Raw genomic sequence first — 14,138 nt, forward strand, 5'->3', positions numbered from 1 at the left:
AATTTCATTCCAGTCTCTAATGAAGGCTGCCATTCATCTGAAAGGCAGGGTACATTGCAGGGCCAGAAGTTCTGTTTTGCAAAGCAAAGGTTTCAGTATGTGTGCTAGTGCAAAGCAAACAGCTGTAGCTTAGAGATGTATGTAGTAATTTTCTTGGCCCTGTGTTCAGCCTGAAATGCCCAGATCTAATTTAACAAAACTGAAAATGCTCCACACACTGATGACAGACATGAAAGAAAATGCTGCTTCAATGGAGACCTGTGTCTGTTTGTGGAGACAAAATGTACGTATGGCTGATGTGACTGAATAAATCTGTCCAATTTTTATTTTATTTTTTTGCAATTACTCTGATTAGATCAGCTTGCTTCACTAAACTCAGTTTTGAAATGTTCTGTATTTTTACAGATGCAATCATTCGTCAGCCAAGAGTGATTGAGGGTGAGAGGGATTTTGAGTTGTTGGTTTTGGCTGCAGAATGCTTTGCAAATAAAAATGCGTAGATTAACACATACCTCACTGCTGAATACTTGGTAGATGTAGATTTGAGGAAGATTTGAAAATGAGGCCGTACAGGTAGCAATAAAACCCTGTATTTTTACTAACTTGGATCAAGATTGTGAAAGACAATTTTACATCCAAGGTTCAAGTCCAAAGCTAGGCTGCTCCTATATGCAGGATTCAAGTTGCTACATGTCAACATGATAAAACATATTTAACTCTTTTGGCTTTCCCTCACCAATGAATCCTGGGAACTGTAGTTCCTCTGAAAGGGCATACACAATCCTCCAATTCTACACTATTTATTTAGCGCTTGTGTGTTGTTTTAAGATGAAGGGCACACATTAGAAGCTTAAAGTCAGATTCTCACTTTATATTCTGGTAGGGTGGATAGCCAAGTACAACATACAGAGGGCTCTCATTAAGTTTGAAGAACGTGTGCCTCTAAAGTTCAGCATATACCCTTTAAAATATTCAGAATCAGTGGCCAGGAAAGGATAAGACCTCAGCTTTGGGATATTTTAAACTAAGGGATGCATAATGAACTACAAATGTGCATCAGACTTGATTTTAAAAGGTACAAGTATTTTTACTCAGAGTACAAATGTAGAAGAGAGGATCAGGCCTTAGACAAGCATTTAAAAGGAAACCAGCTAACACCCATTTTAAGTTCATGTCCTTGGAACACACACACACACACACACACACACACACACACACACACACAGAGTTACTCTTGCTATCATTTAATTTCATCCATCACCTATATGCTTATGTTTTGGTACTTCTAAAATCAGTGTTTTAGTTGGCATTTAAAAGAGAACGAGTACCTAAGGGCTTAAGAGTGCTGCAACAAGGGAAGCAAAACGAATGCAAAAGACTTACAGGGTTATCGGGACCTGCAACCCTGGTGTGAGTGACAATTGGTTTCTCCATGAAATGAAGTGCTCATGTTCAATTGCCAAAGGAAACATGAGCCCTTTCCCCACTGCCAGAATCAGATTGTATTAGTTAAAATTTCTGAACATTTCCCCCAGAAAGAATTCAGCAGCTTTCTCCACCCTGAACTCTTGCTACACATATAGAAAGAGCAGCTTGTTAAATCAGCATCCATAAGAACATTATTTTTATTATTATTATTATTATTATTATTATTATTATTATTTACATTTCTATACTGCCCCATAGCTGAAGGTCTCTGGGCGGTTTACGTAAAAGCTGCCTTACACAGAGTCAGACCATTGGTCTATTTAGCCCAGTATTATCAACACTGACTCAAAGCAGTTCTCCAGGGTTTCAGGCAGGATTCTTTCCTAGCCCTTCCTGGAGATGCCAGGGACTGAACCTGGCACCTTATTTATATAAAGCACTACCAGAGTTACGTCCCTCATCCTGGACTCTTATCTCTGAGCCGGACTGTATTAATCCCAACACATGGGTTGGAAGGCATTAGAGGGCAGGCTGCAATCATATGATCTAAGTCCTAGCACATCGCATCTGTGATAAAGGGCTTACGTAAGATTTCTGTTATGGAATTTGATGCCTTGAGCATCGTTTGGTGGGAAGGCAATATAAAATTTAATAAATACATACACAAATAATTCCTCTTGGAAACAAGTGAGTATTTTTTTTAAAAAACCCCACAGATATCTGATTATAATCTTTCCTTCTTAAAGACCTCAAACAAGTCTCAAACATTCAGAAAACAGTAATTTTGCTTTGGCAGAGCAAGGCCAAGCTTTTGGCACACTGCAATGTAATTAACAGCACTGCTTAAAAGTTAGACCTGAAATGGGGTTGAAGAAGCAGCTGGTCATAAACCTAGAAGCTCTGGCGTCGTTAAATTTGTATAAGTGAAAAATGTGAGTGTACCTATATGCCATGAATCCACCAGCCTCTCATTAACAGATCATCAACATCTCAAAGTAGTTTGAGTGGGTGGGAAGGGTATCCAATGAGTAAGTGTCATTACTATTATTATGTAAAGCAAAATTGAGAAGGCCAAGGAATAATTCCAGCTATTACCTTCACCAGGGTTACCAGATTGACAGCCTTCGGGAACCCAAAAACACAAATCCGAAACATGGAAACTGAATATGCCATCGATAAACACACACATACTGATCCTGGGGCATATACAAGTGTCTGGGGTCATTGCTGTGGCCAACTTTCCTGCCCACTCTATTGCATTAACCTGGATCTATTTCAGGGGTAAGCAGGGATTAGGGCATACCACTCTCCAAAGGGGGAATCCTCATCAGGGATCTTGGGGTATAGCTTCCAAGATTGCAGCAAGGACCTACACTAATCAGTCTACATTGTGATGGCCTGAGAGTCCTGACACTCTCAGCATTAAGCCAGCATGTGGGCTGGAGCTGAGAAATCACCCAGGAGGCAGACTGTCTGATGGACAGGATCCTTGCCCTACACCATGCCAAATCTAAACAAGCTGTATCCAATAAAAAGTTGTGGCAATTTCTAACCCACCCCTGACTATTAATGATTACTGCCCCTTTCTTTTCTGCACCACAATTGGCATAATTAGTATATAGGTAACATATTGTGCACACACACACCAGTTGAAACCAATTTCACACTGCAAACAAGAAATTGGAAGTCTAGAACAGAATGGGAAGTAGTTTAAGAATCAAGGTCAATATCCCTCAGGAGCTGAAGGTCTTCAGCTAATTCATATTATTTATATGAAAAGTATGGACATAACAGAGTACAGTTACCATGTATATTACACTACAGGTTCAATTTCTACATGAATGGCCACTACTTTATGTAATAACATCGAGTTATAACTTGCTTACATAAGAGATATTAAGCAATAGAGACACAGCTTCATATCTCATCAATTTTTCTCAATGGAGTATGTTCACTCGGTTAGCTTCATGCATGCAGCTCCACACTTCACACAGGCCTTATTTTGAATTTAGAACACTTGAAAAGTTTGGCAGGGTCCCTAGAAAGTTGAAACATTGTGTCTGCCCCTTTGACTTACTTTGTTTGATCCTCCTGCCTCTCTGTAACACCAAGGGAGTTATGATGTCTTAAAAATGAGATGTCTTTTAAAGTGTATTTTAAAATGTTTAAGATCTGAAACTTTCAGCATTAGTAGAGATAACATACTATCTAGTTCAGCTTCAAAAAGAGATGTTGAAGTACTATGAAATTTGTTAAGAGGAACAGTATTTTCATTCTTCATTGTCTAACATTCTAATGAATTCAGAAATTCAAGAGCCAGACCTATGAAGTGTAGAGTTGACTTACATTTCCTAGGTGGTGGTTGTGTTCATATTCCATGTGCGCTCTGGACAGGGAGTTAGTGTGGCCCGAATAAACACCAGTTCCTCCATTTACAACGCCATTCATGATCCCATTAATTCCATTAGGAACCTTGTGATGGAGGTGAAGGCAACCATTATTATGGTTTCCATTACTGATAAAGTTTCCGTGTATGTTGCCATTGATGCGACTTGTGCCTGGTAGCGTTGTGTATTCAACCATTTGCCCATTGATATCAGCACCTTGGTAGTGGTAACTGGGAGGGTCATACTCTGTAAAAGCAAGAATCAGGAGAAAGTCGAACAATATCAGGAAATGCACATGATCTGCACCACTGCTTTGGGGAACCTGATAAGGTCTGTGGCATAAAGACCCTTATTCTACTGTGTTAAGTTTTGTGTAGTTTGTCAGATACTACAATACAGATTATCCTAATCATTGAATCTAAATAGTTGTAAGAGCCAAGTAGAATTGGTGTTACCTTAGGCAAATTTAGGGCACAATCCTATGCACGTTTAGACAGAAACATGTACAACTCCATTATTATTATTATTATTATTATTATTATTATTATTATTATTATTATTATTTATTTATATAGCACCATCAATGTACATGGTGCTGTACAGAGTAAAACAGTAAATAGCAAGACTCTGCCGCATAGGCTTACTCCAGCATGTCCCAGCCAGCCACAGTGGCTGGAGGATGCGGAGAGTTGTAGGACTTTCTGTCAGAATATTCATAAAATTGTGCCCTTAATATACGAAAGAAAATGTAGGAGTAAGATTCACTACCCCCAGAAATAAATTTTAAAGCAGATGGTAATAATTTCGTCCACTGGCTACTTCTTTCACTATCTTTTTAGAAAGTGAAAGTAAGCAATTCTGCAAGAGTTCATTTCCATGTCCTGAGTCATAAATGGGGGGAAAAAAGGCTCTAGACACTATATTTCAATATGGAGATTAAACAGTGACCATTACAGTGACTGAAATAGACATGCAAGGTTTAATGGTTTAAATATTACTTTGCAATATTATTCTCATTAGATTTGGCAGCAAATGACATTAAGAATCCTAGAAATAACCTACTTTGCATGGCATTTTGCTGGCGGTTCTTCCATAAGCACATAGCAATGAAGACTATCAGAATAAGGACCATCACTCCAAGGACACAACCCACGATCAGGTATAACATGTCACTACTCCGGACAGGACTGTTTGGTTGGCCAGCATTGCTCCCAACTCCACGGTCAGGCAAATTAGGTGGTGTACTAAGATCCTTCACTGGATATTCTGATGCTCCAGGTGAGCGTTTCACTAATTGGGGAGGAAACAAATGTTTGACAAGCACAAATTTTGAATGGGAAATTTACCAAAGTGTTATTCTGGCTATATGCATGAGACAATGAAGACCCACAAATTCCACGCTCCAATGTAACATAAAATATGAAGATAAAACATCTCTGGTCGTAATTTACTGGATAATACATATTTCTTTTGGGATACCATCAATAACCACAAGAACAATGAAGCAAAGAAGAGAGGGCAAGGATTGCAATACATTTTACCAGTCCTCAATCTAAAGAACAATTGTTACCATTTCTAGGTTCAGAAAGGGACAATAAGATTTACCATCCACCCACCCACTCTTGATAAAGAACTGTGTTTTTTTAATAGCAAAAACATTATTTTTGAAATGATGTGATCAAATATAAAAATGTACCATAGTAGTATGGATGGAAGGGGATCTTTTCACGGAAAATCTTTATCCACTACTACCCCCAAATACATCAACAGTGGTTTAGTTCAAGCTATTCCTAAGAATTTGGTAACAAAAATGGTTCTATTTTCCTCTTTCTCTAACGTGCATTCTTGAGATGCTCGCTGTTTCATGTGTAATAGTGTGGATGAAACAGAAGCATTTCGTTTATAGCAGTAACAGAAGATAAGCGGGCTTGAAGTAAAGTTTGGGAGACAGCACAATTTTATGCATTGGATGAGAAGCTTCTCCAACAACTCAAACTTCTAAAAACCCATGTAGGATAGTGTGCATAAAAATTAAGTATTTTCTCCATGAAACCAAGAAGCTAACTAAATCAGCTGAAACACAGTGAGAAATGTTAAGGTTTTTTAAAAACAACAACAACCCTGTAATGATGAAGAGTAGTGATCTGCAAATAATATGTGATTATTGACTATCAGGAAAAAAAACTAACATGGTTTTCTCACCTTTGGTCTCACAGATCATTACATTGCTGTAATCACTTTCACCTCCTTCATTATAGCACTGCATCTTAATATCATATGATGTTTCAGGTTGGAGATGGCTTATCAAGTGCCATTGCTTTGAGCCTAGAAAGAAAAAGTATAGACAGATGTTCTCTTTGCTTAATATAAAAGTAGCATGATTGTGAGACCATTTGAAACAATAACAAAAAGGAGTTATTAAAAAGCTGCAGAAAATGCTCTTAAAATTTGAGCAAAAATCAGAAGTGAATGACCTGTTTGTAATCTAGATCTACAGACCCACATCCAAAGAATTTAATTTCCAAGTCAAATTTCTACAGCTTTCATGAGCATGTCTGTCAGAAAGGAGGAATGTGGCAACTATTTAACTCAGAACCTTAAGGGCAAAGATTGAACCAGACGAACAACTCAAATTGTAGTAAGACTAATTTGGCAAAATGCAGCTGTTCAAGCTTTGGAACCTGACCAACACATAGTAATGTTGCCTCTCCCTTTGCAAGAACAGCCATGTAATATTCCAGGATCATGCCACGCGAAGGTAACAGTGCTCTGTAAAAGTGCTCTCGTCTGTGGTTTTTTGGTTTTTTGTAAATATATGTATGTATGTATATATGTTGTGGGGGCCTAGTAGAATGATGAATTGCCTCCAGATTGATTTTATTTAAGCTTTGTTTTTGACACTCTTGGTATCATATTTAGTTTTATTGCAACATTCAACTGATTTTGATAGCTGCCCATCTAATGATAGAAAGAGGGAATAAAAAAGGAATTATTTTTAACAAGTAAAAGGTCACAAAGATGACTTGTAGTCATCCACTTCTAAATGGACTACAAGAACATCCTCAAAAGCTTAACTAGTTCATCAATACTAGGAGGGGAAAATAATTGTAAAAATATAGCAAGTGAAAAGAACTTGGATACTGCACTCTCATTCAATTTCTAGCTTTGGGTATTCAAATCCAAACAAGCTCATCTAAGGGAATAATTTTATTGTATCTGGCTTCAAGCCAATCTTTCATTTAGACACCACCTGGAGTTTTGTGAGCTCTTATAAATCACTTTCAGTTTTTATGTTGGCTCTTATGAGAAGTGTTAATAAATAGGAATCCTTTATATTTTAAGTAAGATGTTTTAAATCAGCCTTCCCCAAATGGTTGCAGTCCAGGTGTTAGACTACAACTCCCAGCATCCCCAAGCCAGCATGTTGGGGAATCCTACTTTAGATACTACCAACGCTTCTTAAAATGTTATCTTCATCTATTTCAGCTGGAACTATTGCCAACTATACTATATGCCTTTATGGGGGGAAATGTATCAAGGGATCATTGTATTTCAACCAAATCAATTAAGTACTATTTACACTCTAGCAATATACTCATGTTTGTCTCAGATGTGGGGATGGGGGAAGCAGGACTGGGCCACCCCTGATTTCCACACATTATGGCAAAGTTGAGAATAGGGCTGAATTTTCATCGAGCGTTCAATATCATCTGGAGCCCTGGTAAGGGATCCCAATTGTGTAGAAGGCAATTGTACACAAATACACTCCATTCCCACCTTTGTCTCAATGCATCGAGAACAGGGCGTACGGCCAGCAGGCACCATCCTATCTACTCCCCAGTTTTTTTCTCTACATGTGAGTTAAATCAAAGTATAGGGCTATTGTCCTTATTGGAAGACTATGAACTGACTACACAGAATTCTACAGTGCACTACCATCAAAGCATACTTCAACATTTTTATTAATGATTTGGACGAGGAGGTGCAGGGAATGCTTATCAAATTTGCAGATGACACAAAATTGGGTGGGATAGCTAATACCCTGGAAGACAGAAACAAACTTCAAAGTGATCTTGATAGGCTGGAGTGCTGGGCTGAACACAACAGAATGAAATTTAATAGGGATAAATGCCAAGTTCTACATCTAGGAAATAGAAACCAAATGCAGTTACAAGATGGGGGAAACTTGGCTCAGCAATACTACAAATGAGAAGGATCTTGGAATTGTTGTAGATCACAAGCTGAATATGAGCCAACAGTAAGATATGGCTGCAAGAAAGGCAAATGCTATTTTGGGATGCATTAATAGAAGTATAGCTTCCAAATCACGTGAGGTACTGGTTCCTCTCTATTCGGCCCTGGTTAGGCCTCATCTAGAGTATTGCGTCCAGTTCTGGGCTCCACAATTCAAGAAGGATGCAGACAAGCTGGAGCGTGTTCAGAGGAGGGCAACCAGGATGATCAGGGGTCTGGAAACAAAGCCCTAGGAAGAGAGACTGAAAGAACTGGGCATGTTTAGCCTGGAGAAGAGAAGATTGAGGGGAGAGATGATAGCACTCTTCAAATACTTAAAAGGCTGTCACACAGAGGAGGGCCAGGATCTCCTCTCAACCCTCCCAGAGTGCAGGACACGGAATAACGGGCTCAAGTTAAAGGAAGCCAGATTCCAGCTGGACATCAGGAAAAACTTCCTGACTGTTATAGCAGTACGACAATGGAACCAGTTACCTTGGGAGGTTGTGGGCTCTTCCCACACTAGAGGCCTTCAAGAGGCAGCTGGACAACCATCTGTCAGGGATGCTTTAGGGTGGATTCCTGCATTGAGCAGGGGGTTGGACTCGATGGCCTTGTAGGTCCCTTCCATCTCTGCTATTCTATGATTCTATGAATATGTAAGTCTTCAGGTTCAATTACTTTCTGAAGAGCCTCAAAGCTGATTAATGCCTCAAACAAATCATTTATGTTCGCAGCTTAAATCCTCAAAAACAAATTTAAAATCCAGGTTGAAATGACAAGTTCACTTTCCCTAAGGTAATCATTTGTAAACTCTTTTAGTTCCATCTTCCCATTGCAACTGGGCCATTCCTTTTACTAATCTCATCAATTTTTAGGTTTCCCGTTCCACTCATTACTTGAAGTAGAATTGGTAGAAGCATTTCAACTATGTTCTCTATGAAGTGCTAGCAAGAAAAATTTAAGCAACCGTCATCAGAATGTATTTTCATGTTTTTATGCTGTCTTCGGGAATCAAGTATAAAATGCAAAGTTTCAGCACATGAGACAATAGCAAGTTTGTGGTTTTGCTGAACAGACAGAAAAAACAGTAACAAAATGCAAACATCAAGATTTCTTTTTTTAAAAAAGTCAGCATGTGGCAACTTATATAGAAAGAGAATCAGAATTCTAACTCAAAATCAAAAGACAAGTCTGAACAGGAAGTGATAATGAAACCTCAGGCTATCAATTATGCCACAACAATTACAAAAACTTTTCTACTAGTTGAGTGCTTGAAACTGAAAATTCCTTGGTCAAAATCTGTCACCTATTCAAGGGTGAAAAGAATAAAATGCACAGTTGAAGTGATCCAAAAAGAATAAAAGACAAGAGATTCCTTTATATACATGTTCCTATATAACTGAGGCTGAATGGATATTTTAATTAAAAAGTAGTTGTGGCTATTTTATGCAGGAAAGAAAAACTTAATGTATAGCATTTCCACCACTGTACACACTTCTGTTCAAGTTTTGGCACAGCAAAGCTGCAGCTAATAGTTTCAGGCTTTCACTAAGATTTCAGTATGCATAAATCTGAAAATTAAGAACATGCAAATTTCACAGAACAGTGACAAACATTTATAAACATAGATTCCGCGGACCAGAAAGTTACACATGAAACAGCTAACTTCTTCAGAGTTAATAGCTTTGACTTCATTCAGTCAACTTCACTCAATACATTACAAGGTATTCAGCAGTACTACAGCACTGTAGGATTACATTAATGCAGAAACAGATTAAAGTAGGGGGAGGAAGAGACTTGTGGCAGCCAAGGCTGTTCTGCACAGTCACCAGAAAGGGTTTTATTTTACATAAAATCAATTTAAAGTCCTCACTGTCGCACCATCAGGTGATGGCGAGCAAATTATGTGGGTGCCAGTGATCAAATCAACTGCCTGCTCCTTTCTTCAGCTCATAAAAATAAAAGCCTACAATTGCACAAAAAGTTCATGCAGTTAAAAAGATCAGCTACTAACATATTTGAGAAACCAGTTCTTTTCAGGGTTCAAAAAACACAGCTGTTAGAAATTTCAAAGCTTGTTTGGAAATTGAAATCTAAAGGTTCACAGCAAACGTTTTTAGTAAAATGGGGTCATTTAAAAGTTTGAGAAAATAGGGATCTTTTATACATACTAATGGTGTCCATGACTCCACTAGACCAGCGGTTCTCAACCTGTGGGTCGGGACCCCTTTGGGGGTCGAATGACCCTTTCACAGGGGTCGCCTAAAACCATCGGAAAATACATATTTCCGATGGTCTTAGGAAACTGTATTGACTGAACTATGTCATGTATCATCTTTTGTATTATTAAAGCTATTGTTATGTATTATTTTCATTAGCAAACCATCCCATGACAATGGATCGTGTAGAGAAGAACGAAAATAATTTTATGGTTGGGGGTCACCACAACATGAGGAACTGTATTAAAGGGTCGCGGCATTAGGAAGGTTGAGAACCACTGCACTAGACCAAGGATGGGGAGTCTTTCCCACATATCCAAGGGCCATATTCCCTCATAAGGAAGTGGTCTGGGGCTGCAGTCTAGTACTGGACAGGGCCAAAAGTGGGCGGAGTCAAGCAAAAGAATAGGCACGGCCAAACTGTACATTTCACACACCACATTCTCTATCTTACACACACACGTACGTATGTATGCTTGACTTCTGTGCTGCGTGATGGGAAGGAGGCAGCCTTCGTCACCGTGCAACACAGAAATGCAGCAAGCTCCCTCTTCCTTTAGCCTTCCTTTACCCTTCCCCAGGGCAGGGGCTTGTCCAAGACCCACCAGGCTGTGCAGAAGGGCTTGGAGGCTCCCCATCACTGCAACAGACCATGTCTATGTATAGAGATCAAATGAAAAAGTGTATTGCGTGAAGCAACACTCCACAAACATAGCTCTTCCGCAATTTCTGTAACGGGGGCTCTAAAGCTGGAATTTAAAGTGGTGGTGGTAAGGGGGAAGAGAATATTGGTTTTAAAATACCTATTAAACAACAATTTGATGTTGTAGCAAAAAAAATAAAGGCAAATACAGTTCTTGGATATAGTCACGCAGGTTCCTCTAGTGGCACCCTGGAACAAGACACTGAATACAAACTAATTCAGAATACTGTATATGTTCTTGGTTAGCCTTGTTCAAGGATACACTTGAAGAACACATGCACTTTGGTGAATACAGGAATGGAAGATGTTAATTTAAAAGGAAAAAAGAAGGCTGAGAGAGAAGGGAACGCCTAAGGAGGGATTGGTAACATTACAAGGGCAACGTTCTGAAATTCAATTTCCTGGAACAGTTTGGAAGGAAAGAATTTCATTTGTTCATTACGGAGTTGGGCAGATTCATGGAAGCTCACGTTTTTATTCTACTGTCTCAGCTCTGGTCCACTGGGTCCAGGAAGTGTTCCTGCCCCTCCGTCCAACACTTTGCTTTTCTTAAATACCGCAAGGAACACAGTCCCTGGTTATTTGTTGTGAGTTCTTCAATATGACCTCTTTATTAATACTCAACAGTTTTCGTTGACAATTTGGAAAAGAAGAAATGCAACCGGAGCAATGCTTGGAAAATCAAAGCAACATAACTTACCTCCCACAATGTCTCTCTTGTAGTCACTATCATTATCACTATCTGTTGGGCGGTAATAGATATAAAATCCTTGGATGGGTGTGTTGTTGTTACTTGAAGTAATATACTAAAATAGAAATGTTCAAACATTTTAAACTCAAAGACTATAGTCAACAAGGGAGACATTTTATATGGCTCATTGCATACACAACCTTTATTTATTGCCACAACTTAATTTAACCTCTGCATTGCACTAGTGAACCACGTGCAAATAACTGAACAAGAGGTAGTTCACTATTTGCAAAGACACAGTCATACTTAGCATTTATACAGTAAAAAGAGCACAGACATTTTGCTGCAATATGTTATGCAAATAATACAGATCCTTCCTGCAATATATGGCATTCCTTCCAGAATGAAAAGAAACTGATACTTACAGTCCATTTTAACATAATCTGAGTGTCGCTGACTGCCTCCGTGTAAGCAATGTGAGGCCCTGTGATGGGACGGTTGGAAAATCGGTTGGGAAAGCCAGCTACCGGGTAAGGCCAAGAGGCAGAACTTCGTCGGCTCTCTCCATAATTATTAATAGCAAACACACGAAACTTGTATGTAGCTCCTTTCACATGGCCAAAAAAGAGAGCAAAAAACATGGGAAAATGGGGATTATTGGGTGATAAGGTAAAAGAAAACTACTTCAGAAGCACAGCGTATAGGAGCTCAACAGTTCATCTAGTTCTAGTCCAAACTCTCTTCCCTAAGACATGCTATCCTATACCTGAGTGGAGTTCCTAGGTACATACCTATCCTTTCCCCCCTAGAGAAACTTCAAAAAGATGATTTCTGGAGATTTAATGAACCTCTTTGGACAGCACCTCAGAAATTTTGCAAGGAAACAAGTACCAGGCTTGCACACACTTCTGTCTCAACAATGCTCCTGTCCACCACTTAAAGTAACATTTACGGTAACCAAATATTGGTATTTTTTTTTCTATCAGCAAAAATTGGCAAGGGAATATGATGTGGACAAACACTCACCAGAAATTCACACTCTCCATACTGAATAATAACAGTAATATCTGATCAAGGGCTTACTCACATGCTTATTGCAAAAATGCTGCTCAGACACTTGGCTAAAAATATTAAGGCACAAGGATGGATAAGATCCCTGATTTTTATTCAGGACTGGTGGCAATAAGAACAGCTTCTTACAGATTAATAGTTCTTTCAACTCAGCTAAATGATAACTATGTAAATACATCACTAAAAATGATGATATCTTTGTTCATTATGTTAATACTTGCATATTAATACCTGGATCCAAACTGCGAACTTCCACTGAAAGTTTAGAAGGGGAGATATTATCAGCTGCAACCAGCCACTCACTGTTCCTGGCTACGCGTTTATATTCTACTTTAAAAGCAGTGATAGGTGATCCACCATTTGCACGTGGGATCCAAGTGACATAAACAGAAGTCTCCGATGCTGTAGAGATAGTAGGTCGATCTGGTGCCTCAGGAACTAAAACAGAAAATTGAGAATGTTTCATTCAGAATGGTCCCTTGTACTTGATTTCTACACTTATATTTTGTTTAATCGTGTGTTTCAGTGAAGTTAGAAAGAATATACCCAATGTGAATTAGTCTTAAGTCCAGGAAATCCTTCCTTAAATGCAAACATGGAAGATCATTTCAGTTTTCAAAGATGGAGAGAATTAAAGCTCCTTACCAAAACAGAAAAATAAAAAAAGCTAACTTGGCAGCTATAGTCTATTGCCTCTGCTATGAAAGAACGCCGAATTGTGGCAGCACATACCAGTCCTGAAGTATTAGCACACCATCATTAACGAAGAGAATTGCATAGCTTAACTCATGACCACAGAAATAGTCAAGGTAATCTGCTGTGACACTCCTACTTGGTACTGAACTGAATTCATCTTATTACATAGAAACTGAGCCATTTGCAGAACAAGAGTAGTAAATCTAAACCGAAATTCCTAGACTCATGAAAGCTTTATTCCTATAGTTACTAAGTATTAAGAAGCTTTAAGATTTCACTTAAAAACAAATTAGCTAACATTCAAATCCATGCAGATTATATTAATACTTACTGAACTCACTTGAAGTTAGACAGCAGTGGGAACAGAAAGAATGGAGAGAGGTGGTGTTAGTAAGTCTGATTATAAGCATTGAAATATCCTTCAGTTTTACTGCACTGATTTATATACTTAAATTATGTAGTGGCTGTTCGCATGTAATGGCAGCAAGTCACAGGTTAATTAAGTAGCCCACGATTTGCTACAGCATGTGCCAGACATGTTCCGCAAGCTTTTGGAATATTTAAGCCCTGATCGGAGGATGCTCCATAACATCTGAACCCAGGCACTAAATGTTAATTGTGGGTTAAACAACTCATAGTTAATCTCATTGCTAATTAACCCATGATTTGCAGCCATAACATGAGAACCAAGTTGTAGAGTGTATCAC

The 14,138-nt window shown here is 38.7% G+C and overlaps 1 protein-coding gene across 2 annotated transcripts in view; it reads right to left on the reverse strand.

Annotated features, from left to right (window-relative positions):
- CDON (cell adhesion associated, oncogene regulated) overlaps positions 1-14,138 on the reverse strand; it is a 122,604-nt gene that overhangs the window by 9,530 nt on the left and 98,936 nt on the right. For both annotated transcript variants that reach the window (XM_063139543.1, XM_063139542.1), the window contains exons 12-17: positions 12,967-13,173; positions 12,090-12,271; positions 11,674-11,779; positions 6,018-6,140; positions 4,878-5,105; positions 3,775-4,061 (exon numbers count right to left, since the gene is read on the reverse strand). In XM_063139543.1, the coding sequence (XP_062995613.1) occupies positions 3,775-4,061; positions 4,878-5,105; positions 6,018-6,140; positions 11,674-11,779; positions 12,090-12,271; positions 12,967-13,173 (1,133 nt within the window). The remainder of the gene's footprint in view (positions 1-3,774; positions 4,062-4,877; positions 5,106-6,017; positions 6,141-11,673; positions 11,780-12,089; positions 12,272-12,966; positions 13,174-14,138) is intronic.

This window comes from Elgaria multicarinata, chromosome 12, assembly GCF_023053635.1.
Source record: "Elgaria multicarinata webbii isolate HBS135686 ecotype San Diego chromosome 12, rElgMul1.1.pri, whole genome shotgun sequence".
Classification (NCBI taxonomy): Eukaryota; Metazoa; Chordata; class Lepidosauria; order Squamata; family Anguidae; genus Elgaria; species Elgaria multicarinata.